This window comes from Sceloporus occidentalis, unplaced genomic scaffold (assembly GCF_023333645.1).
Source record: "Sceloporus occidentalis isolate IW3139 unplaced genomic scaffold, rSceOcc1.0.p SCAF_221, whole genome shotgun sequence".
Lineage (NCBI taxonomy): Eukaryota > Metazoa > Chordata > Lepidosauria > Squamata > Phrynosomatidae > Sceloporus > Sceloporus occidentalis.
The window spans coordinates 435,432-458,734 of NW_028317201.1; the positions used below are offsets into that span (position 1 = coordinate 435,432).

The 23,303-nt window shown below is 39.6% G+C and overlaps 3 protein-coding genes across 3 annotated transcripts in view; 2 read left to right on the plus strand and 1 right to left on the minus strand.

Moving 5' to 3' along the window:
* The window catches only part of LOC149277019 (uncharacterized), a 45,781-nt gene extending 38,940 nt beyond the window's left edge, over positions 1-6,841 (minus strand). Inside the window, exons 1-2 of the mRNA XM_089503148.1 lie at positions 6,343-6,841; positions 5,353-5,691 (exon numbers count right to left, since the gene is read on the minus strand). Coding sequence (XP_089359274.1) covers positions 5,353-5,691; positions 6,343-6,841 — 838 coding nt within the window. The remainder of the gene's footprint in view (positions 1-5,352; positions 5,692-6,342) is intronic.
* Positions 6,842-19,986: 13,145 nt separating this feature from the next.
* Positions 19,987-20,571, plus strand: LOC149277020 (olfactory receptor 11A1-like). Its single transcript, XM_089503149.1, has one exon. The coding sequence runs from the start codon at positions 19,987-19,989 to the stop codon at positions 20,569-20,571; it is 585 nt and encodes a 194-aa protein (XP_089359275.1).
* A 1,856-nt stretch (positions 20,572-22,427) lies between these two features.
* On the plus strand, positions 22,428-23,240 carry LOC149277021 (olfactory receptor 11L1-like). Its single transcript, XM_089503150.1, has one exon. The coding sequence runs from the start codon at positions 22,428-22,430 to the stop codon at positions 23,238-23,240; it is 813 nt and encodes a 270-aa protein (XP_089359276.1).
* The last annotated feature ends 63 nt before the right edge of the window (positions 23,241-23,303 follow it).

A 23,303-nucleotide genomic window follows, 5' to 3' on the forward strand; every position in this document is an offset into this window, starting at 1 on the left:
CAATAGAATTATAAGAACATTTCCAGCTATTGTAAGAAGGAAGATACTTAGAAACAAAACGAAAAGAACAATGTTGGCTCTGTCAAGGTTTCCGATTCCCAGAAGAATGAACTCTGTGACCCTTGACTGGTTTCTTGGTGACACTGGCAAGCGAAGGCTATTCACATGGCATGGGAAAAAATAAACATTTATAAGAAATATACAAAATTATTAATTACAGAATTAACAGAAAAACTAAAACACAATTATAATTAAAAAAAAAAATATTTCATAAGATAATTTTCTGTGTGTTTAAAAAAAATTAGAATTCCAAATTGTATTTTCTTTAAAAAAAACAAAAACATTGTTTAGCCTCAATGCCGACAGGGAATCAAGAGAGACTTAAGACTTATTTCACCACTTCATGGCAGTAATTCCTACCAGAAGACAAAACTTTTAGGTGCAGTAACAGAACACTAATCTTTTCCCGCAAAGCCTGAGATGAGAAAAAGCAGTATACTTATATCGGGTAATTCTATATAGCAGACGGAGAGAATAAAAGGGACATAATCGGTTTTAATTGATAAACAAATCATGTCTTTGTGAATAATATACTTCTCTTCAAAGCCATTCACCGCTTTTTGCAGCTCCTTAATTTTAGCATTACATACAATAGCATTGCATACAATAGAATAAACCGCTATTCCAAATTCCCATGTTTATAAACCTCTCGTGTGCTGCAAGCAGGATAGAATTGGCAAAAAATATTAATCAGGAATCTGTTGATTTTTTTTAAGTTTGATGAAATAGTTACAGGCAAATGTTGGCATGAAAATATAAGAACCATTCGTCCCGTCTATCCTATGCATGTGTAAATTACCCTACTGCATTAGCTTCTACCACTTCTAATGTGAGGCTGGTCCATTTATCTACCACACTCTCTGTAAAGTAAAACTTCCTTTGACTCTCTAGTTTTAGATTATGACCTCTTATTCTAACATCTCTCCTACCTTGATATAAACTTCCCTCCTGTACTTTGTATAAAAATGCTTCTGTAACTTTTTATTTCTTTCTTCCCCCAAACCCTACATATTGAGATCCTTTAGTCGTTCGTTGTATATTTTATCCTGTGAGCAATTTACCATTTTAGTAGCTGTTCATTGAACACGCTCCAGAAGGAAATGTGGTCTCCAGAGCCATACTGAAAACAGGTCTGACCAGACATCTGTGGCATAACTACCTCGCTCTGCTACAAATGCTTCTACTTATACAATCCCTCACTCTGCTTTCCTTTTCTGACGCTTTATTTCATTGCCTGCTTACCTTTACGTCCTTCTGTTGTTACTGAGAGAACAGAGTCCCCAATGCTATATGCTTCCTTGAGGATTTTTACATCCCAAGTGCATTATTTTACATTTGTCAACATTAAAATGTAGCTGCTACGCTCTCAACCATTCTTCTAATCTACACCATTTGACTTGTTCCACCAGGAATGTTTGTATACCCTGTTACATCATCATCAAAAAGCATACCTTATCATTAAGACCTTTTGTAATATTACTATTACAATTTTTTAAAAGTACGGGTCCCAAAACCGATCCTTTTTCTGAATATACACAATTAACTACAACCTCCTGTCTCCTATCGCTCAACGATTACCTGATCCATTCAACTTTTTTCCAGTTACGAAATCTTACTGGTTCCACGTAAGAAAGAAAACATAAATAGCCAATGACACTGAGCTAGGCCTTCGCCTGGAGGCCAAACAACCATATTTAGTATTGACACAATGTTATACCTGATCACCCTTTTCAGAAAAAAAGGAAAAGAAACAAATTATAATAGCTGTCCCACAGCACTTCTTAGGAACCTTTAGGATATCAACAACCCATTGAACCCCAAAACAACCACCTCCCAAAAATGAATAAAAGGAAGCATTTTCTTTGTTTTGGCCTTCATGTATAGATGAACCAAAAAGCTTGAAATGTAGATCATCTCCAGCTTGGATCTCTTCCACAAACGCGGCCACCGTCTCACCACCCTAGCATCCACCATTGGAGAAAGGGCCATAACCCTTGCACTGTCCATACCCAGGAGGTTAAACCATCTCCAATTTCCCAAACCCCCAATAAAACACAAGACACACTGTAATGTTTCTGTTGGTAAATGCAGGTAAGGAATCCAGTATGCAGGAAAGGTAGCAACAGGAACGGTTCGGACAGAGTCCAAAGAATAGTTGAGCAAGCCGGGTCAGGAATGGAGAAGGTAACGTAGTCAGGAGTAAGGCAATGGATCAGCAACAGGAGGATCCTCAGACAAGCCGGGTGTAATGTTTCTGTTGGTAAATGCAGGTAAGGAATCCAGTATGCAGGAAAGGTAGCAACAGGAACGGTTCGGACAGAGTCCAAAGAATAGTTGAGCAAGCCGGGTCAGGAATGGAGAAGGTAACGTAGTCAGGAGTAAGGCAATGGATCAGCAACAGGAAGATCCTCAGACAAGCCGGGTCAGGAGTGGAGAAATCAGAGTAAACAGGAACAAGCCGAGTCAGCAACGAGAGGGTAATCAGACAAGCCGGGTCAGGAGTGGAGATATCAGAGTAGCCAGGAACAAACCAAAACAGGAGTAAACTCAATATGCAGCAGGGAACAGCTCAGCTGGGAACAACAACCGAGCACTGAATGAGTGTCAGTGCTCAGGTTTTAAACTTGCCGCCTCTCCAAGCCCCGCCCCCAGCTGATGACGTGGAGCTGTGCGTGCAGCATGATCTCTACTGAGGCATAGAGAGAGGGAGGGGGCGTGGTATGTGTGCGTGCTCCTCCTCCCTATTCTGGAGGGGCGGCATGGGGAGTAGCAGACCCCGAGTGCCCGCCGGACGCGGGCACCGAAGATTGGGCACCGGGGAAGGTAAGTGGCGAGTACCCGCTATCCGCGGGTACTCGGGAGAATGGCTCCGCTGCGGTTCGGGACGAGACCGTCCCGGATCGTGACAGTCTCCCCCCCTAAAGAGAGACCTCCGGGCTCTCAAAGGACCTGGTTTGTGAGGATGAAGGGAATGAAAGTCCTGTACCAATTCATCGGCATGTACTTCCCTGGCATCCTCCCAAGAATTTTCATTCACTTCGTATCCATTCCATTTTATGAGGTACTGGAGACGACCCCTGTATCTTCTGGAGTCCATAATCTGCTCAACCTCATATTCATCAGATTCGTCGACGACGATGGGAGCAGGAGGATCTGGGTGTCTACCTGGAAAAGGATTCTCAATCCATGGTTTCACAAGGGATACGTGGAATACTGGGTGAATCCGCATAGAAGGGGGGAGCGTTAGTTCAACTGCCACGGGAGAGATGATTCGTAGGATTGTGTAGGGACCCACGAACCTGGGTCCTAGTTTTCTGGAGGGACAACTTAATTTGAGGTGATTAGTGGATAACCATACCTTGTCCCCAGGTTTGTATGCAGGTGTGACACTACGGTGTCTATCCGACTGGAATTTGTAACGTTGTTGAGATTTGATAAGGGTGGTACGTAAGTCCCGATAAATATTAGTCATCCTCGAGATCTGATTGGTTACAGCAGGAACTGCACTGGAGATGGGGGAGCCAGGAAGCATGGAAGGGTGGAAGCCATAGTTAGAAAAGAAGGGGGACATCTGTATCGAGGAATGAATATGGTTATTGTAGGCAAATTCTGCCAGTGGTAAGAGTTGATACCAGTCGTCTTGTAGGTGAGACGTGAAGCAACGGAGATATTGTTCTAAAGTTTGGTTCGTTCGTTCTGTCTGTCCGTTGCTCTGAGGGTGAAATGAAGTAGATAAAGAACGCTGTATGTGTAATTCCTCGCAAAAAGCCTTCCAGACTCGTGACGTGAACTGTGTTCCTCGATCAGAAACAATATTTTCAGGTAGACCATGAAGACGAAAAATTTCTTTCACAAAAAAGGTAGCTGTTTCTTCCGATGTGGGTAAGTGTCTTGCAGGAATAAAATGAGCCATCTTCGAAAATCTGTCGACGACCACCATAAGAGTGGTGTGTTGATTAGATTCAGGTAAATCCGTGATAAAATCCATGGAAATGTCGGACCATGGCCGCACCGGTACTGGCAGAGGACACAAAAAACCTGCAGGCTTATGGTGAGAACCCTTGGAACGAGCACATATATTGCAGGATCGTATAAACTTAAAAACGTCTTCCTTGAGATCAGGCCACCAGAAGGTTCTTTGAATTAGGTCAATAGTCTGTGTGATGCCCCCGTGTCCAGCTGCAGGGGTATCATGAAAATGTTGCAATATCGTAAGACGTATTTCAGGAGGAGTGTAAATTGCATCTTTGTGATAGTACAACCCTCCTCGGCACTGTAGTTGAGGGAAATCAGATGGATTTAGGTGGGAGGAGAGAGAACGAAGTTCATCCCATAGAGAACGTGTTAGCGTTAGAAAATGTCCTGATTGTAATACAGTGTTCTCGTCATGGGAGGGTAATGTGGGTCTCTCGAACATACGGGATAACGAATCAGCCTTCGTATTACGGGAACCTGGTCTATATGTAATGTGTAACTGGAAGCGGGAGAAGAACAAAGACCATCTGGCAAGTCTGGGTTGCAGGCGTCTGGCAGTCTTAAAAAACTCCATGTTCTTATGATCCGTGTAAACAGTGATGGGATGAAGAGTACCCTCCAATAAATGTCGCCACTCCTCCAGTGCCAGTTTCAAAGCCAGCATCTCTCTCTCCCCTACCCCGTAGTTTCTTTCCGCAGGGTTAAGTGTACGAGAGAAGAATCCGACTGGGTGAAGTTGGTTGTCTGACTCATCTCTTTGGGAGAGGATTGCTCCTATCGCAGAATCAGACGCATCTACCTCGAGTACATATGGTCGTTGTGGTACCGGAAGAATCAATATGGGTGCCGAAGTGAATCTCTCCTTTAGAAACTCAAATGCTCTTTGTGCAGATTCAGTCCAAACGAACCTCCTTTTGATGGACGTGAGTGATGTGATTGGTTGAATGACTTTAGAGAAGTTTCTGATGAACTTTCTGTAGAAATTAGCGAAACCCACAAATCTTTGAACTCCTCTCCTGTCTGTAGGAGGGGGCCATTGAAGGAGCGTGGTTATCTTTTTTGGATCCATCTCGACCCTTGTAGGAGACAAAATAAAACCTAAAAATTCCACTGATTGAGTCTCGAAAACGCATTTCTCAAGTTTGGCATATAATTGGTTCTCTCTGAGACGCATCAATACCTTGGATACATGTTCTCGATGGGCCGGTAATGATTCTGAGTAAATTAAAATATCATCCAGGTAGATAACGACAAATTGATCCCACATGTCTCTGAATACATCGTTCATAAAATGTTGGAAGGTAGCAGGAGCATTACATAATCCAAAAGGCATCACCAAATACTCAAAGTGACCATATCGTGATCTAAACGCAGTCTTCCACTCGTGTCCCTCCTTAATCCTGACCAGGTTGTAGGCTCCTCGTAAATCGATTTTGGTAAACACAGAGGCAGAGCGAACGCGTTCCATAAGTTCAGATATTAGAGGTAAAGGGTAACGGTTCTTGATGGTTATATTGTTGATCTCGCGATAGTCCACGCAGGGGCGAAGGCCACCATCTTTTTTAGCAACAAAGAAAATACCTGCTCCGGCAGGTGATGTAGAGGGTCTTATAAATCCCTTGGCCAGATTCTCGTCGATATAGTTCTTGAGCGTAACTAGTTCCGGTTCAGACATTGGATAGATGCGACCAAAAGGAATAGGAGCACCGGAGAACAATTCTATCGGACAATCATACTCCCTATGGGGAGGTAGTTCATTAGCTCCTTTTTTCTCAAACACATCAGAAAATCTTGAGTATTGAGGTGGTATCTTAGGTATAGGCAGTGAACTAAAGTCATGAGCCACATTAAGAGACAAAGAGGGTTGATTGTGTTGTGAGCATTTATTAGAGGTGAACCGTACAGCACCGGTCTCCCAGTTGATAACAGGATTATGAGTCCTTAACCAGGGTAGACCCAATATGACTGGAAAAACAGGAGAAGGCACCACATCAAATATAATCTCCTCCATATGAGTAGGACTAATACGCATACATAAAGGTACAGTCTCTTTAGTAATAGGACCAGTCTTTAAAGGGCTTCCGTCTACCAATTGAAGAAAAATAGATGATGTCTTCTCCCTGGTGGTCATTCCCAGGCGTTGTATGAGGTCAGCATCCAAAACATTACTGCTGGCACCAGAATCAATCATGGCAAAAAGGTTGATGGGTTCGTCTTTCCACTGTAAAGATATTGAAAGGGATAAGTGATTGGAGAAGTGTAAGGATGCTCTCTTGTTAGTTTGCATAAACCGAGGGTTCTGCTTACCCTTAGGGGAACGTGTCTTGGTTCCGCATTCATTGGCGTAGTGACCTTTACCTCCGCAGTACAGGCATAAGTCCAGGCTTCGGCGACGCTCCTTCTCAGCCATTGATAGAGGTCCCCTGATGAGGCCCAATTGCATTGGTTCCTCCCCATTGTCCTTAGGGGTTACCTTGACTGTCTGCCGTATGGACGACCAATTTGAGAAGGAGGTGGTTTGTCTTTCGGCCTTTCTTTCCCGTAGCCTACGGTCAATTTGAATGGCTAGGTTAGCAAACTCATCCAGAGAATTGGGTATATTGGTGCGGGCCAGTTCATCCCTAATAGTCTCTGCCAATCCTAACCGAAATTGATCATGCAGTGCAGGTTCGTTCCAGGATGTCTCCATAGAGATCCGACGAAATTCAGCAATATACTCCTCCACAGGTCTTTTACCTTGTTTAAGTGCCAGTAGGGTGCTGGTAGCGGAAGTGGATCGGAAGGGATCCTCGTAGAGAGCGTTCATAGCTTGGCGGAAGGAGCCCCATGACTCTAAAATAGAGCTATTACTACGAAGTAGGTGGTGAGCCCAAAGTTGAGGTTCTTCTGACAATAGTGCAATAACCGTATGGATCTTTATATAGTCCGATGAGTAAGTACGTGGTCTTAAATTAAACATAATTTGGCAAGACATCATAAAAGTAGTGTATTTCTTACGGTCACCGGAGAAACGTTCAGGCATAGGAATTTGAGGTTCAGGTGCAAATGCTCCTTGCAGAGTCATGGATTCAGGTGCCATAGAAGGAGCCGAGAAAGGATCGCCTTGAGCGGTAGAGCTGCCTTGCCTCTGGTGCATCTCCTGGCGTATCTGAAGCTGTCCTGCTTGAACATCTTGCAGTGACTGATTAAACACGGCCATTTGCTGGGTAAGTGCGGCCACAGCCTCAGCCAAACCTGCGGATTCCATAAGGGCTCGGTTGTTATGTAATGTTTCTGTTGGTAAATGCAGGTAAGGAATCCAGTATGCAGGAAAGGTAGCAACAGGAACGGTTCGGACAGAGTCCAAAGAATAGTTGAGCAAGCCGGGTCAGGAATGGAGAAGGTAACGTAGTCAGGAGTAAGGCAATGGATCAGCAACAGGAGGATCCTCAGACAAGCCGGGTCAGGAGTGGAGAAATCAGAGTAAACAGGAACAAGCCGAGTCAGCAACGAGAGGGTAATCAGACAAGCCGGGTCAGGAGTGGAGATATCAGAGTAGCCAGGAACAAACCAAAACAGGAGTAAACTCAATATGCAGCAGGGAACAGCTCAGCTGGGAACAACAACCGAGCACTGAATGAGTGTCAGTGCTCAGGTTTTAAACTTGCCGCCTCTCCAAGCCCCGCCCCCAGCTGATGACGTGGAGCTGTGCGTGCAGCATGATCTCTACTGAGGCATAGAGAGAGGGAGGGGGCGTGGTATGTGTGCGTGCTCCTCCTCCCTATTCTGGAGGGGCGGCATGGGGAGTAGCAGACCCCGAGTGCCCGCCGGACGCGGGCACCGAAGATTGGGCACCGGGGAAGGTAAGTGGCGAGTACCCGCTATCCGCGGGTACTCGGGAGAATGGCTCCGCTGCGGTTCGGGACGAGACCGTCCCGGATCGTGACACACACGCAGGGCTGGATTTAGAAAAGGCCGAGACATTTATTTATTAAATGTCACAACATAAGTTTATTTAAACATTTCGTACAACAAATTATTCAAAACAGACTTGAATAAACCATCGTATAACAATCGATCCCATCTAATGTACATCTGTGTACTAAAACCAACTGAGGGTTTCCATCTCAGAGAAGATAGTGGCTACCCCTTCCTAGCCCTTCCGCAGGATGCCGTCGGTCACTGACTGACAGTGGGCCGGGTAGGGCAGCTCTATCCTAAGCTTCCGCTTATCCTTATTCAAGGAAGGCATTAACTCTAACCTCTAACCAAATAATTCAACTTGCCACCCCCAGTAGACTTCAAACTCTCCCAAGGAACTTCTCCGGCATCACCAAAATTGCTGCAAAGGAAAACAGAAAGAGAGGAAAAGAAACAAGGCAAATGTGCAAAACAACTTAAAGGGGGAAAAGGGGGAGGGCTAGCAGGGAACTGCTCCTGTGCTATTAAAATAACTGCCCCTTGCTACACAGGATGGGGCTTTATAGCCTAGCACCCTTCCCCCCCCCTTGATCACATAACCCATGCTTCCTTCCTCTGTTGACCATCCTTGAATTAACCCTTCCTTGCCTTCTACTGACAAGGTGCAGTGTCCCCCTTTCCCCAATGACTTCAGGGTTTTCTGGAGAAGGAAAAAAAGGGACATCCCCCGGAGAGATTAAGAGCCCCTACCTCTGAACCACTTCAACAGCACTAGCCCACACAAACCATGGTGTCTACACTTTGAGGAACCCTTTCTGAGTATCTTCCAGCTGAGCGGCCCACATTTCATAAACGAAATCAATCTTTTTTGCAAAAAATTCTAAGTCTGGGACTCTCACCTTCCAACCTTTAGTGATACATCTGGCATACTACTTTAGCGTGTGCCCAACAGTATAGAGTCCTCCAAACATGGATGAACGTACTTTGGGTTGTACACCCATGGAAATAGGCATCCAAGGGAAATTTATAGATCTGGAGTGAGATACCACCTAATCAATACTCATGCATAGTGGTTAAGTTTTATTGGTCTGCTCCAGAATCACCTGCCAATGTTAAGTTTCTCATCTTCCTAGCAAGTATTTGAAACTTTTTATATGTCTACAAAAATGGAGGCAAATGGATTTAATGAAATCATTTTCATTGTCACCCCTATTCTCCACTTTTCTAAAACAGAAATGACCTGTTGCTGTGTAGACTGAGAATTTAATTATATTATTATCATTATTTGTATTTTGATATAAATATAATTTGTTATTGGGCAGGGGGTTTATATGTGATTGCATTATATTTATTTTTAATGTATACTTTATTTTCTAAATAGTGCTTTATTTTTTTTTATTTGTTATTTTTATTTTCCAGAGTTTTCCAGAATAGTTTAAAGAATAATGACATGTTAAAAACAAAATAACTACTATGCATTGTTTTAAATTTTAAATCTACTGCCAATTTTCAATTCAATAAAAATGGTAATGCCACTATAAAATATTTCATATTTATTCTTGCAAACAAATGATTCGGCAGAATAAGAAATAAACTTTGTTCTTAAATCCAATCAAAACAGCAGGGTAAAAAGCAAAAGAAAATCCACGATGCCTTAATATCCAAATATACTTTCTATGAAAATTCATGATTCATTTTCAAAAAAATTCCCATAAAAACATTACTTATTGTGCTATAGTCAGATTCTTATGTATATAACATAAGTCAAATAAAAATATTTAAACAAAATAAGACTACATACACAAGTTACTTAAAAACAATGAAAATAAGAAAATATATTTTATTCATAAGAATTTTAAAGAACTATTAATCAGCATCACAATTAGTTTACACATTTGTTATTCTTTTTTTCATTATTAGTAAAAATATTTATTGGCCCTTTAGACTTCAATAAAGTGTGCATGTTGGTAGTTTAAGGATGGAATGAAAAACATATAGTCAATGTGCAAAAACATGACTTAAATAATCCCCCAATGACTATACACCGAAGGCAAAATCTACTTTTCCAGTTCTGAGAAACATTTTCATGAAAATATATTTAAATTCAAATGAAATCTTCTGAATGCGGATACTTTTGATTCGTTTTTATAGTATCGCTGCGGTCACTCATTGCAATAGAGAGATGAACATAATATGCGATGAAAAGCTTAGGCGTTACATTTCAACCCTACAGAAATCTTCTTCAGGGCAACTTTGATATCCTGATTTCTTAAGCTGTATATTATAGGGTTAAGTAAGGGGGTAAACACAGTATGAAGTAGAGAAATAATCTTATTCACAAGCAAAGAATGACCTGTAGAAGGCATCATGTATTTAGTTATTAATGTCCCATAGAAAGTGCCCACGACAAGTAGGTGGGAACTGCAGGTGGAGAAGGTTTTCTGTCTACCAGTCGTGGACGGGATCCTGAGTATCGTAATAAAGATAAACACATAAGTCACAATGATAAAAGCACACGGACAAATAAATACAGGGATGGAAAACACAAAGATTATAAATTCTGCAAGAAAGGTGTCAGAGCATGAAAGTTTTTGGAGAGGAGGAAAGTCACAATAGAAATGATCGATGATGTTGCTGTCGCAGAACTGAAAGTTAGATATAGGTATGAAACCTATTAGGTGGACCATAAAACCTAACAGCCATGTAAAGATAGAAAGGTAAACTTGGCAGTTATAGTCCATGATTGAAGTGTAGCGCAAGGGGTTGCATATAGCGAGATATCGATCATAGGACATCAAAGAAAGCAGAAAACATTCTGTAATAGTTGTGCCACTGAAGATATAAAACTGGGTTAAACATCCAAGTGAAGTCATTATTTTTCTACCCAGTAAGATGGCACCAAGCATGTTGGGAACAGTATTTGTTGAGAGTAAAATGTCAGAGAAAGAAAGTTGACTGAGGAAGAAGTACATGGGGGACTGAAGGTGATTACTGCACAAAACCAATAGAATTATAAGAACATTTCCAGTTACCGTAAGAAGGAAGATACTTAGAAAAAATATGAAAAGAACAACGTGGGTTCCATAACTTCCATGAGTTCCAAATCCTAGAAGAAGGAACTCTGTGACCCTTGACTGGTTTCTTGGTGACATTGGCGATCGAAGGAACATTGAAAAAAAATACATTTTCAAAATCTAAAAAGAATATACAAAAATATGAATTGAATTTACAGAATAGCTCAGGGCTAACATATGCTTAATAAAAAGGAAAAGAATTGTATTATTATATTAAAGTTGTAAAAAGGTAAGGATTGTTAATTAGGAGAATATGTTTATAAATCAGCAATAATCCTCATATTTTTCAGGCATTTTTGGGCATGAATTATTTTAATTACTCTATATAATAAGAAAAATAGACCTATACCAAATATATGTCATTTTCAATCCATGCCAGTTTGTAAAAGACAAAAATAATAAATAATACATAAAAAAAAAAGTCATAGAGTACTGTTACACCATAGAATATGCATTTATATTTGATGGCTTACACTTACCAAAAATCCCAAGTTTCTAAAAAGCTGGAGTGCTGCATTCTATAAGGAGGATGGACTTTATTTTAATCAATCATTTATTGCTTTTCTTGAGGGTGATAAATTAGTAGAACTAACAGGTATTAATGCTGCTTGGTTACATTTACAGTTACATTTTATACTATTTGTGCAATTCTTAAAGGGTTATTGAATGCCTGGGGACTGTCGTCTAATAATAGAGGTTACGATCCCATTACGTTAATAAAGACAATGTACTATATGAATACAATGTACTATTAAATTATTATTATTAAATTATTGTACTATTCGTTTATTATTAAGGATTAACAATAGTTTTTTTTTATAAGCTACTTTGAAAAGCCATTTGGATGGGCATAGAAAAGGGGTATTATAATAAATCTAATTATTTCACATTTGAAAATATTCACTTTCGGCCTTGCTGTCTGCCCTGTGGAGAAAAAGAAAACCAATGAACATTTTGCGCTAGCTGAATTTCTCTTATATTTGTATAAATAAATAGTTGTATAGGGATTTGCCAGCACCTGCTTCAGAACCTTAAAGATGGCTGCTCGCTGTTGTAGGGGTAGTGGCTTTGTATAAGGGGTGGGCTTATCAGATAGACATCCTTTAGTAGGAGGAAACATGGCCTGGGAGTGGGTGGGGTGACAAACTTTCCCGAATGCTAACAAAGGAAAAACTGACTCAGAGACCCCAAGAAGCAGGGCTTCACCCAGAAAGTTCACAGAAAGGATCTTGGGAGCTTAGCGGTGTGTCAGGGGCCCCTCCGGGTTTGTTGGGGTAGGGTGTATTAGGGGGGCATATTGGGTCTATGGTTAGCAGTCGGGGGTCTGTGCGGTCCTCGTGGTGGTGCGGTGTCAGGGGATAGGTTTAGTTCCCGGGGTAGGTATGCGCTCCCGTGGTAGGGCAAATGGGGCCTCTGGCCGGTCTCGGCATTGTCTGCATTCCCGTTCCTCCTCCAGGCGTCGCCAGTCAACAGGCTGGCTGGCAGGTTTGTCGTTTTTCCCGGGGGTCGGGATGTTCAGGTGGTGCAGGGCCGTTCTCCTCAGCGTCAGGTTGAGGCCAGGCAGGGGTCGGGGTGTCTCTAGGGACGGGGATAGGGGTGAGCAGGCATGGGGGGATGTTGCGGTTAGGCGGAAGGAGGGGTCGTTGGGTGCACGGTCTTTGGCAGCACAGTCCAGGTGTTCCTTTGTTTCCAGGAATTGGCTGGATGCAGAGGATCAACATCAGCGGGATGTGCAGAGCGGGAGTGCGGCTTTGGTGGCAGCCACTCTGCTGGTTCCTTCGGCATCTGCGTAGGATTCCATGGCCCAGCGGTTCGGAGCAGCCGGGGGACTGATCGCTGAGTGTTTGTTGTGGTTGCTTAGCCGCTTAGCCCGGGTGCGGCGGGGAGTGGGTTTATTGCAGGGGGATCAGTTTTTGATGCTGCAGGGGGGCGTTCGTCGAGTGGGGAAACCCCTTCGGCGGGGCCAGACAGAGGAGGTCGCCGGTAGAGGTTTTCACTGCCATCAACCAATGAAGGGCAGCTGCTCTTCATTGGTTGATGCCAGACGAGTCCCCTGGGGGAGAGCAATAGAGTCGCTCTTACGGACCTTTAACTCATAACGCCGAAGCCATTAGTGTCCCCAGGCCAAGTTGCTCCCAGGTGTACCATGCCCTGAGCTTTGCATGGGGAACTATAATCCCCATTCCTCCGAGGCCAAGTTGTTTAGAGTGGTTGTCTAAGACTCGGATAACCGCTCTGAGCAACTTGGCTTGGGAGCAACGGGGATTTCAGTCTCTGTGGCAAACAGCAGGCAAGGTCCACCTCGAAGCAACTTGACCTATGGAGACCATTGGTCTCCCAGCTCCAGAAGTTGACCAACGATCAATAGAGTCACACAAACAGACCTTTAACTTCTGACGCTGAAACTTGGCCTGAAGGGTTTCAGGAGTTAAAGGTCCGTACGAGTGACTCTATTGGTTACCAGCAGGGGCCTCCTCTGGCATCAACCAATAAAGGGCAGCTGGTTCATGCCAGAGGAGCTCATTGCCGACGACCAATAGAGTCGCTTATATGGACCTTTAATTCCTGGTGCTGAATCTTGGCCTGGGGAGGCTCCCGGATTTAAAGATCCTTACGAGCCCCTCTATTGTCATCGGCGGGGGCCTCCTCAGCTGCCCTTCATTGGTTGATGCCCGAGAAGCTCAGTGTTGACGACCAATAGAGGTGCTCATATGGACCTTTAACTCCTAACGCCAAAACATGGTCTGGGGAGGTTCCAGGAGTTAAAGGTCCGTACAAGCTACTCTATTGGTCACTGGCAGGGCCCTCCTCTGGCTTCAACCAGGGAAGGACAGTTGATGCCAGAGGAGCTCAGTGCTCCTTCCCTTCCAAGCAAATATCTTCCAAGGGAGTATTTGAAACTGTGTGTATGTCTACAAATAGAGGCAAATGGATTTAATGAAAACATTTTCATTGTCATCCCTATACTCCAATTTTCTAAAACAGAGATGACCTGTTGCTGTGTAGACTGAGAATTTAAATATATTATCATTATTTTTAGTTTGATTTAATTAAATTAAATATCATTTGTTATGGGATGTATATGTGGTTGCATTATATTTATTTATAATGTATACTTTCTAAATAGTGCTTTTTAATATGTCATTTTTTTATTTTCCAGAGTTTTCAAGAATAGATCCTAGAATAATGACATTTTAAAAGTTTATTAACTACTATGCATTGCTTTAAAATTGAAATCTACTGCCAATTTTCAATTTAATAAAAATGGTAATGCTACTATAAAATATTTTACATCTTATCTTGCAAATAAATGATTCAGCCGAATAAGAAATAAACTTTGTTCTTAAATCTAATTAAAACAGAAAAAGGTAAAAAGCAAAAGAAAATCCACAATGCCTTAATATATACTTTCTATGAAAATTCATGATTCATTTTCAAAAAAATTCCCATAAAAACATTAGACATTGTGCTATAGTCAACTGTTTTAAACAAAATTTAAAAGTTACATTTAAAGACAAATCATGGGAATTAATTCAATATTTTCTTGGATTTGTGGATTCCTTATTCTATTTTTTTTTAAATGCAGATCCTCGTGTATGTAACATAGGACAAATAAGTCAACATATTTCAGCAAAAATATGACTACATATACAAGTTACTTAAAAGCAATGAAAATAAGAAAAATATTTTTATTCTTAAGAATTATAAAGAACTATTAATCAGCATCACAATTAATGTACGCATTTTTTATTCTTTTTTTCAAATATCCTTCATTATTAGTAATTATATTTTTTGGCCCTTTAGACTTCAATATAGTGTGCATGTTGGAAGTTTAAGGACGGAATGAAAAACATATAGTCAATGTGCGAAAACATGACTTAAATAATCCCCCAATGGCTATACACTGAAGGCAAAATCTATTATTCCAGCTCTGAGAAACATTTTCATGAAAATATATTTAAATTCAAATGAAATCTTCTGAATGCGGATACTTTTGATACGTTTTTATAGTATCACCATTTTATTTACGGTCACTCATATAGAGAGATGAACATAATATGTGATGAAAAGCTTAGGCGTTACATTTCAATCCTACAGAAATCTTCAGGGCAACTTTGATATCCTGATTTCTTAAGCTGTATATTATAGGGTTAAGTAAGGGGGTAAACACAGTATGAAGCAGAGAAATAATCTTATTCACAAGCAAAGAATGACCTGTAGACGGCATCATGTATTTAGTTATTAATGTCCCATAGAAAGTGCCCACGACAAGTAGATGGGAACTGCAGGTGGAGAAGGTTTTCTGTCTTCCAGTTGTGGAAGGGATCCTGACTATCGTAACAAAGATATAGACATAAGTCAGGATGATGAAACCACACGGACAAATAAATATAGGGATGGAAAACACAAAGATTACAAATTCTGCAAGAAGAGTGTCAGAGCATGAAAGTTTTTGGAGAGGAGAAAAGTCACAATAGAAATGATCGATGATGTTGCCGTTGCAGAACTGAAAGTTAGATATAGGTATGACAGATAGTAGGTTGATCATAAATCCTAACAGCCATGGAAAGGTAGAAAGGTAAACTTGGCTGTTGGAGTCCATGATTGAAGTGTAGCGCAAGGGGTTGCATATAGCGAGATATCGATCATAGGACATCACTGAAAGCAGAAAACATTCTGTAATAGTTGTGCCACTGAAGATATAAAATTGGATTAAACATCCAACTAAAGTCATTATTTTTCCACCCAGTAAGATGGCACCAAGCATGTTGGGAACAGTATTTGTTGAGAGTAAAATATCAGAGAAGGAAAGATGACTGAGGAAGAAGTACATGGGGGACTGAAGGTGATTACTGCACAAAACCAATAGAATTATAAGAACATTTCCAGCTATTGTAAGAAGGAAGATACTTAGAAAAAATATGAAAAGAACAATGTTGGCTCCGTCAAGGTTTCTGAATCCCAGAAGAATGAACTCTGTGACCCTGGACTGGTTTCTTGGTGACATTGGCGAGCAAAGAAGCATTGAAAAAAAATAAATTTTAAAAATCTAAAAAGAATATACAAAAACATTAATTGAATTTAAAGAATAGCTCAGGACTAACATATGCTTAATAAAAAGGAAAATAATTATATTATATTAAAGTTGTAAAAATGTAAGGATTGTAAATAAGGAGAATGTGTTAATACATCTTCAATAATCCTCATATTTTTAGGGTTCAGGCATTTTTGGCCATTAATTATTTTAATTACTGTCTATGTTACATATATTGAGAAAAAGAGACCTATACCAAACCTATATTTACCTGTAAAAAAAGGTGATAATTCAGGTATTTCAATAAAGCAGAGAATAAAAGGCCATTCACAGCTTTCTGCAAATTAATAATTTTATTATTCTATACCATAGAATATGCATTTATATTTGATGGCTTACACTTACCAAAAATCCCAAGTTTCTAAAAAGCTGGAGTGCTGCATTCTATAAGGAGGATGGAATTGGCATTTATTTTAATGAATCATTTATTGCTTTTCTTAAGGGTGATAAATTAGTAGAACTAAATGTCAGCAGGAAACAGGTATTAATGCTGCTTGATTACATTTACAGTTACATTTTATACTATTTGTGCAATTCTTAAAGGGTTATTGAATGCCTGGGGACTGTCGTCTAATAATAGCTGTTATGATCCCATTACGTTAATAAAAACAACATACTACAAGAATACAATGTAATTTTAAATTATTATTAAATGATTGTACTATTAGTTTATTATTAAGGTTTAATAAGTTTTTTCCATAAGCTACCTTGCAAAAACCCTTTGGAGGGGCATAGACACCCCCTCCCCTCCCCTTCCTTTCCTTGTCCCTCCATCTCTGCCTTTTGGGTTGAAAGGGGTATTATAATAAATCTAATTATTTAACATTTAAAAATTGTCACTTTCGGCCTTGAAAACATCCGCCCCAAACTAAAATTGATTCATTTTGAAGATACTGAATAGACATTTTTAATCTTGGTTGTTATTTTATATGCCGGAATCAGGGTACTGCAAACCACACTCTTTTATTTGTGTAAATAAGTAGTTGTATAGGGATTTGCCTGCACCAGGTTCAGAACCTTAAAGATGACTGCTCGCTGTTGTGGGGGGAGTGGCTTTGTGTAGGGGTCGGCCCATCTCCAGCCTTTAGTAGGAGGGAACATGGGCTGGGAGTGGGCGTGGTGACAAACTTTCCCAAATGCTTAGAATGGAGAAACTGATTCAGAGACCCCAAGAAGCAGGGCTTCACCCGGAAAGTTCAGAGAAAGGATCCAGTTTCTATTATAGACAGATATGGAATTTTATTAATAAAATGGTAAGAATAAAAAGGGCCCATTCTCTATGTTTGAAATATGCCATTGCATATCGATGGAATCAGTACTCACGTATATTACATTTTTGATATATATACAAATATATATTATATCCTATATGGACAAAAGTATTGGCACACCTGACCATTAAACCAACAAGGACTTTAATGACTTCTAAATAAATAGACATTAATAAACATTCTCATGACATATTACACCGTGTTATGATTTATTTAACAAAAAGAAAGCCTAAATGGAGAAGCCATGGTTGAAAAACTAAGTACACTTTATGATTCAATAGGTTGTAGAACCACTTCTGGCAGCAAACATCTTAAGTAATCGTGTTCTTTATGGCTATATCATTCTTACATTGTTGTGGAGGAATGTTGGCCCACTTTTCTTTACAAAGTTGCATTGAGGTTTGCGGGCATTTATGCACAGCACTTAAATCGGGTTGAGGTCTGGGCTTTGGCTGGGCCATTGCAACACCTTGATTCTTTTCTTTTTCAGCCATTCTGTTGTAGATTTGCTGGTGTGCTTGAGATCATTGTCCTGTTGCATGACCCAATTTCGACCAAGCTTTAGCTGTCGGACAGATGGCCTCACATTTGACTCTAGAATACTTTGGTATACAGAGGAGTACAGAGGAGTTCATCACTCCTTCACCCCAGTGCCCAGAACGGACGGCCGACGGGGCAGGAGCGGGGGCAGGAGCTGGAGCGGCAGCGTTGCACCTGGCACTCGCGGGTGCCGGTTACTCTGGTGAGTGACTTTATCGGGGTCTCGGCTGCGGACCCCGACAACCAGCATCTATCTGCTACTTAGCGCCTTAATTCCTATGGAAGCAGTAAGGGTGTACTTTTTCCACATATGGCTTCTCCCTTTTGACTTTATTTTTGTGGAATAAATCATGACACAGTGTAATACGTCATGTGTTGTTATTCATCTGAGTTTGTAATTACCTATTTTTTAGAAATGTTAATGAACAGATGATTGGTATTATGTCCTGTAAAACCATAGAATTTAAAGAGGGTGTACTTTCTTTTTCACACAACTATACATCTTGCATCATTTTAGTGATTTTTATTTCAATAAAATATTTTGTTTTGGTTTTTTTTTAATGTTATTTTAATCTTAGTCTTAGGTGTATTAGTAAAGTGCGATACCTTCATTTCTCTCTGGACTAATTACTGAGTCTTCATGGAATTTACCTCCTGGTATTCAAAATCCTATATAAACACCAAACAATGTATTACCTGTTTTCAGAGCTAACAAAACTTTAGATATATCTAAATCTTTATGATGAATACAAGTCAAAATCTGGAAAGAGAACAACTGGACTAGTATGTTGATTTATCTATTACGTTTCCTAATGGGGACACAGGTAGTGCGGTAAATGGGAATCCAAAAAATCCAGATGTGATGAGAATTAATGAAAATGTAAACTTTAGTTTTTAGAATTTTTGCATTGGAAATGCAACATTTCAGAAAATTTGTATAAAAGCAAGTGGAAAACGCCATTAAGATAATACAACAATGGTCAATGGAGAAACTTTACATCATCTAAAGGTAATCATATTCTGGAGTAATAGATTCTAGATAAATAGATGGATAGATAGATAGATAGATAGATAGATAGATAGATAGATAGATAGATAGATATTATTGGCACAGCAAGATTTAAAGAGCTATTTAATTATTTTTTACTACATTCATTTATTTAAAAAAAACTATATCTTGATGTTTTTATTTTTAATTGCTTATTTTTTGTTTTCTAATATTTGTTTTAAAGAAACATATTCTTGAACTTCCTGCAACTTGAGATCTGTGACAAATGGTGGCAGAGCTAGCATTTCAATCAATTTTCCAGAAGTAATTCAATAGAAGGGGAACAACAACTTAATATATTAAAATATGAATATATTGTTTATTTTTAACCTTCACACATGATTTATTTAGTGTATCAAACTGCAAAAAAAGTAATATTTAGGTGATATATAAGCGAAGGTAATTTATAAATAACCCAGCTATTAAAGTGAAATACACATTAGAAATGTATCTATAAACTATAATAAACAAAAAGCTAATAAATGCGTGCCTCTTGAACCTTAATCTATATAAAAAATGGACCATTCCTCCGAGAGCAGTCTCTTTGATAGAATAAATTTTCCCTAATTATATCCCGTCACAAATAATGCCTTATAAATCATCCTGTGCTACAGATTAGTAGATCGACTTACATGTTACGGAACTCATGCATCTGCTATACATTAACAGTCAATGGAAGTGGAGAACCAGACGTCCGTCTTGGAATTTAAGCTTCTTGGATTTGGAAAACTTCAAAGCCTAACAATCCCTCTCTTCTGTTTGTTCCTTACCATCTACTTTGCCATCATGACTGGAAATCTCCTAATTATATCACTGGTGTTATCAAGTCAAAGTCTTCGATCGCCCATGTATTTTTTTCTCAGCCATCTGTCGGCGTGTGATGTTTTGTGTACAACAAATATTATACCCAACATGCTACATGTCATATTTTTAGAGGTCGTCCCCATCCCCGTTACTCATTGTATGATTCAGTTCTACATATTTGGAAGCTCCACTAGTACTGAGTCGTTCCTACTTACAGTGATGTCTTATGATAGGTATCTGGCGATTTGTTACCCCTTGCATTACTTCTCCATTATGGACTTCAGGCTGAGACTCAACCTCGCTTTTGGGTCTTGGCTGTTGGGTTTTGCCGCTACCCTAATCCCTGGGTTGCTGATAAGCACCTTAAAATTTTGTGGCCCTAATGTTATTGACCATTTCTTCTGCGACCTTGCCCCGTTTCTTTCACTTACATGCTCGGAAAATGCCTCCATGGTGGAAACCAAAATTATTGTGTTTTCCCTCCCAGTAATCTTATTTCCATTTTTATTTATCATGGCGACCTACGGTAGTATCTTTATTACTATTCTCAGGATCCCTACCACCATGGACAGACAGAAAGCTTTCTCTACATGCAGTTCCCATTTGATTATTGTTTGTACCTATTATGGGACGTTGATTATTGTTTACATGGTTCCAAGCAATGGACATTATTCAAATGTTAACAAGGCTTTGTCACTTCTGTACATTGTGGTGACGCCATTATTCAACCCTCTCATATATAGCCTGAGGAACAAGGAGATCCATTCTGCGGTTTGGAAAATGTTTTGCATGAAGAGCAGATGAGAACCTTGATTTGTACAAAAACAACGAGAATGGTTTTACAAAATAATATTAAAGTAATATTATCCACTTTTTCACCATTATTACTTTTACGGTTAAAATAATGTTAAATAGAAAAATAACAGAGATTGTTGATACTGTGATTATTTAAGATGAATGGTTACTGCTGTGATAATGTATTCTTTTCATTCAATTAAAACATATCGGCTGTAAAAAGGAGTCCAAGACGAGATCAGGTAAGAGTAGCAATGGAGTATCCCAATCGTTTGGTCACTGGTCCTTCAGTCCACACTATGCATCCTTGAATTCTTTACATCTATAACATGACAAAACCTCACATATTGGCCTACATGAGTCCATGTGTATATATAATATTGTTGTTTCTTTTGCCCCAAGGTAGAATTTCCATTTGACGCCCAAATCGTTGCACCCCGGAGCCATCACTGTGTTAAGGAACTTTGATCTTGCGTGTGACCCACATAGACACCAATCCAAGGGGCCTTCAACCAAAATCACTTCTTCAATTACAATATGCTAGGAACATGTGTTTCTGATCATATGTTAGAGGGTCTTTCTGGAATGTTAGTATGTTACATGACTAGTCCAATATTGTAAAGGGTCATAAAAACCCATGTTTAGAAGGACGAGGTCTTTCTCTTTCTCCGCCATCTTTTCAAGAACTGAGAACCTACAGCCCCCAAGCTCTATCGTCTTACTACCATCTGTCATCCACCAGTGCTGCATCATGACAAAACCCATAGAAGCTTTCATTTCATCTTAACTTTGATCACAGATACATTTTATATTTACTCAAAACAAATGTCCAACATGGCCTTTCACTCCCATACGTATGCAGAGACGTCAGTAAGAAATAGAATTCTATGCAGCCTCTTAATCCTTATACAACTTCAACTGTATAAACAATAAAGCACGAAGGAAGAAATAATTGTGAATATCACTTAATTGGAATTGATGTGTCAATTAGTTACCATCTTTGGAGTTCATTCCCCCCAAGTATTATTCCTTATCTGTGCAGGTTTAAAAATTAGCATCTGGAGAGTTGTCTTATATAAAACCAGTTCTAGTATAAATTATATCAATTCTAGCATAGATTCACTGGATTATGCTGGAACAAACAGTGCATGCCGCAGTGATTGTCCTCCAATGTTCTTGTAAGTGTCATCAATTATTTAAAAAAATAAATTTTTAACGTTTTTGGCACTTCATCAGTTATTTCTTTGGATGCCAGTGGAGCCTCTGTAAGTCAAAAGGGTTAATTAAACAATAAAGGGGACATACATTTCATATTGTTATTTATACTTAGTAACTAGTTTGATTTTAATCTGTAAAAATATACATATTTCAAATTAAAAAACCCTACAGATAATAATAATAACAATAATAATAAGAATACAAGTTATTATTAATATTATTTTTTTTATTAGTAGTAGTATTATTATCGTTTAGATTATTTCTATAGACATCACTTCAAGTCAATAATCTGCTGTTTTTTCTGTTCCCCTTATTAAAATTTAGCAAAAACAATTTTCCATCAAATTATTATGGAGACAAAATTACATTTTAAAAGTACCTGCAAACTGTGAAATGATTATGAAATAATTAACTCGACACTTGAGTACACGTGACATCATTTTTTGGGGAAGAAGACCTCTTCAGATCTCAACATTGTTATATAGCAGTGAATATCGTCCCCGCTTGCATTCATTCCATACCATTGTCTCTCACGGAAAATGATCAAAGGAAACAAGACTGGGTTATCAGAGTTTATATTGCTTGGATTTGGCAGACTTCACAATCTTAAATACTTCATCTTTATTCTCTTCCTTGTGATATACATGATGACATTGTTTGGAAACTTTCTGATTGCTGGTTTGGTGTCTGCCAACTCCAGACTCCATTGCCCAATGTACTTTTTCCTTATTCATTTATCCATATGTGACATTGTGTTTACTACTAATATTTCCCCCAATATGTTGTGCGCTATATTAGAAGGAAGGGGCACGATGTCGTTTGAAGGGTGCATCATACAGTTCTATATCTATGGCGCCTCCACTGTTGCAGAATGCGCCATTTTGGCAATCATGTCTTATGACCGCTACGCCGCCATCTGTAATCCACTACGTTATCGTTCCATCATGGACCTTGGGATTTGTCTGAAATCCGTAACCTGCTGTTGGCTGATGGGGTTTTTAGTAACACTTAGTACAGCCATTATGGTGTTTAGGTTAGATTTTTGTGGCCCCAATGTCATTGACCACTTTATCTGTGATCTGACCCCACTTCTGAAACTGTCTTGCTCAGACACACTTTTCGTACAAGCTGCCATATTCGTTCTTTCGGTTCCTATCATACTTATTCCATTTGTCTTCATCATTACAACATATATCTCCATCTTTCTCACCATCCTGAAGATTCCCTCAAAAACAGGCAGGCATAAGACGTTCTCCACGTGTAGCTCTCACCTGACGTCTGTTAGCATCTACTACGGAACATTAATCACAATTTATATCTTTCCAAACAAATGGAACGTCAATAAGGCTCTGTATCTTCTCTACACCGTGGTTACTCCATTGTTCAATCCAATTATCTACAGTCTGAGGAACCAGGAGATGTGGAGAGCAATTGAATTCCTGATATCCAAATTAAGGTAATATTAAAATCTATTTGTCTAACAATAGAATGCGTCTGGGTTTGATGAGATGAAATGCTTCCAT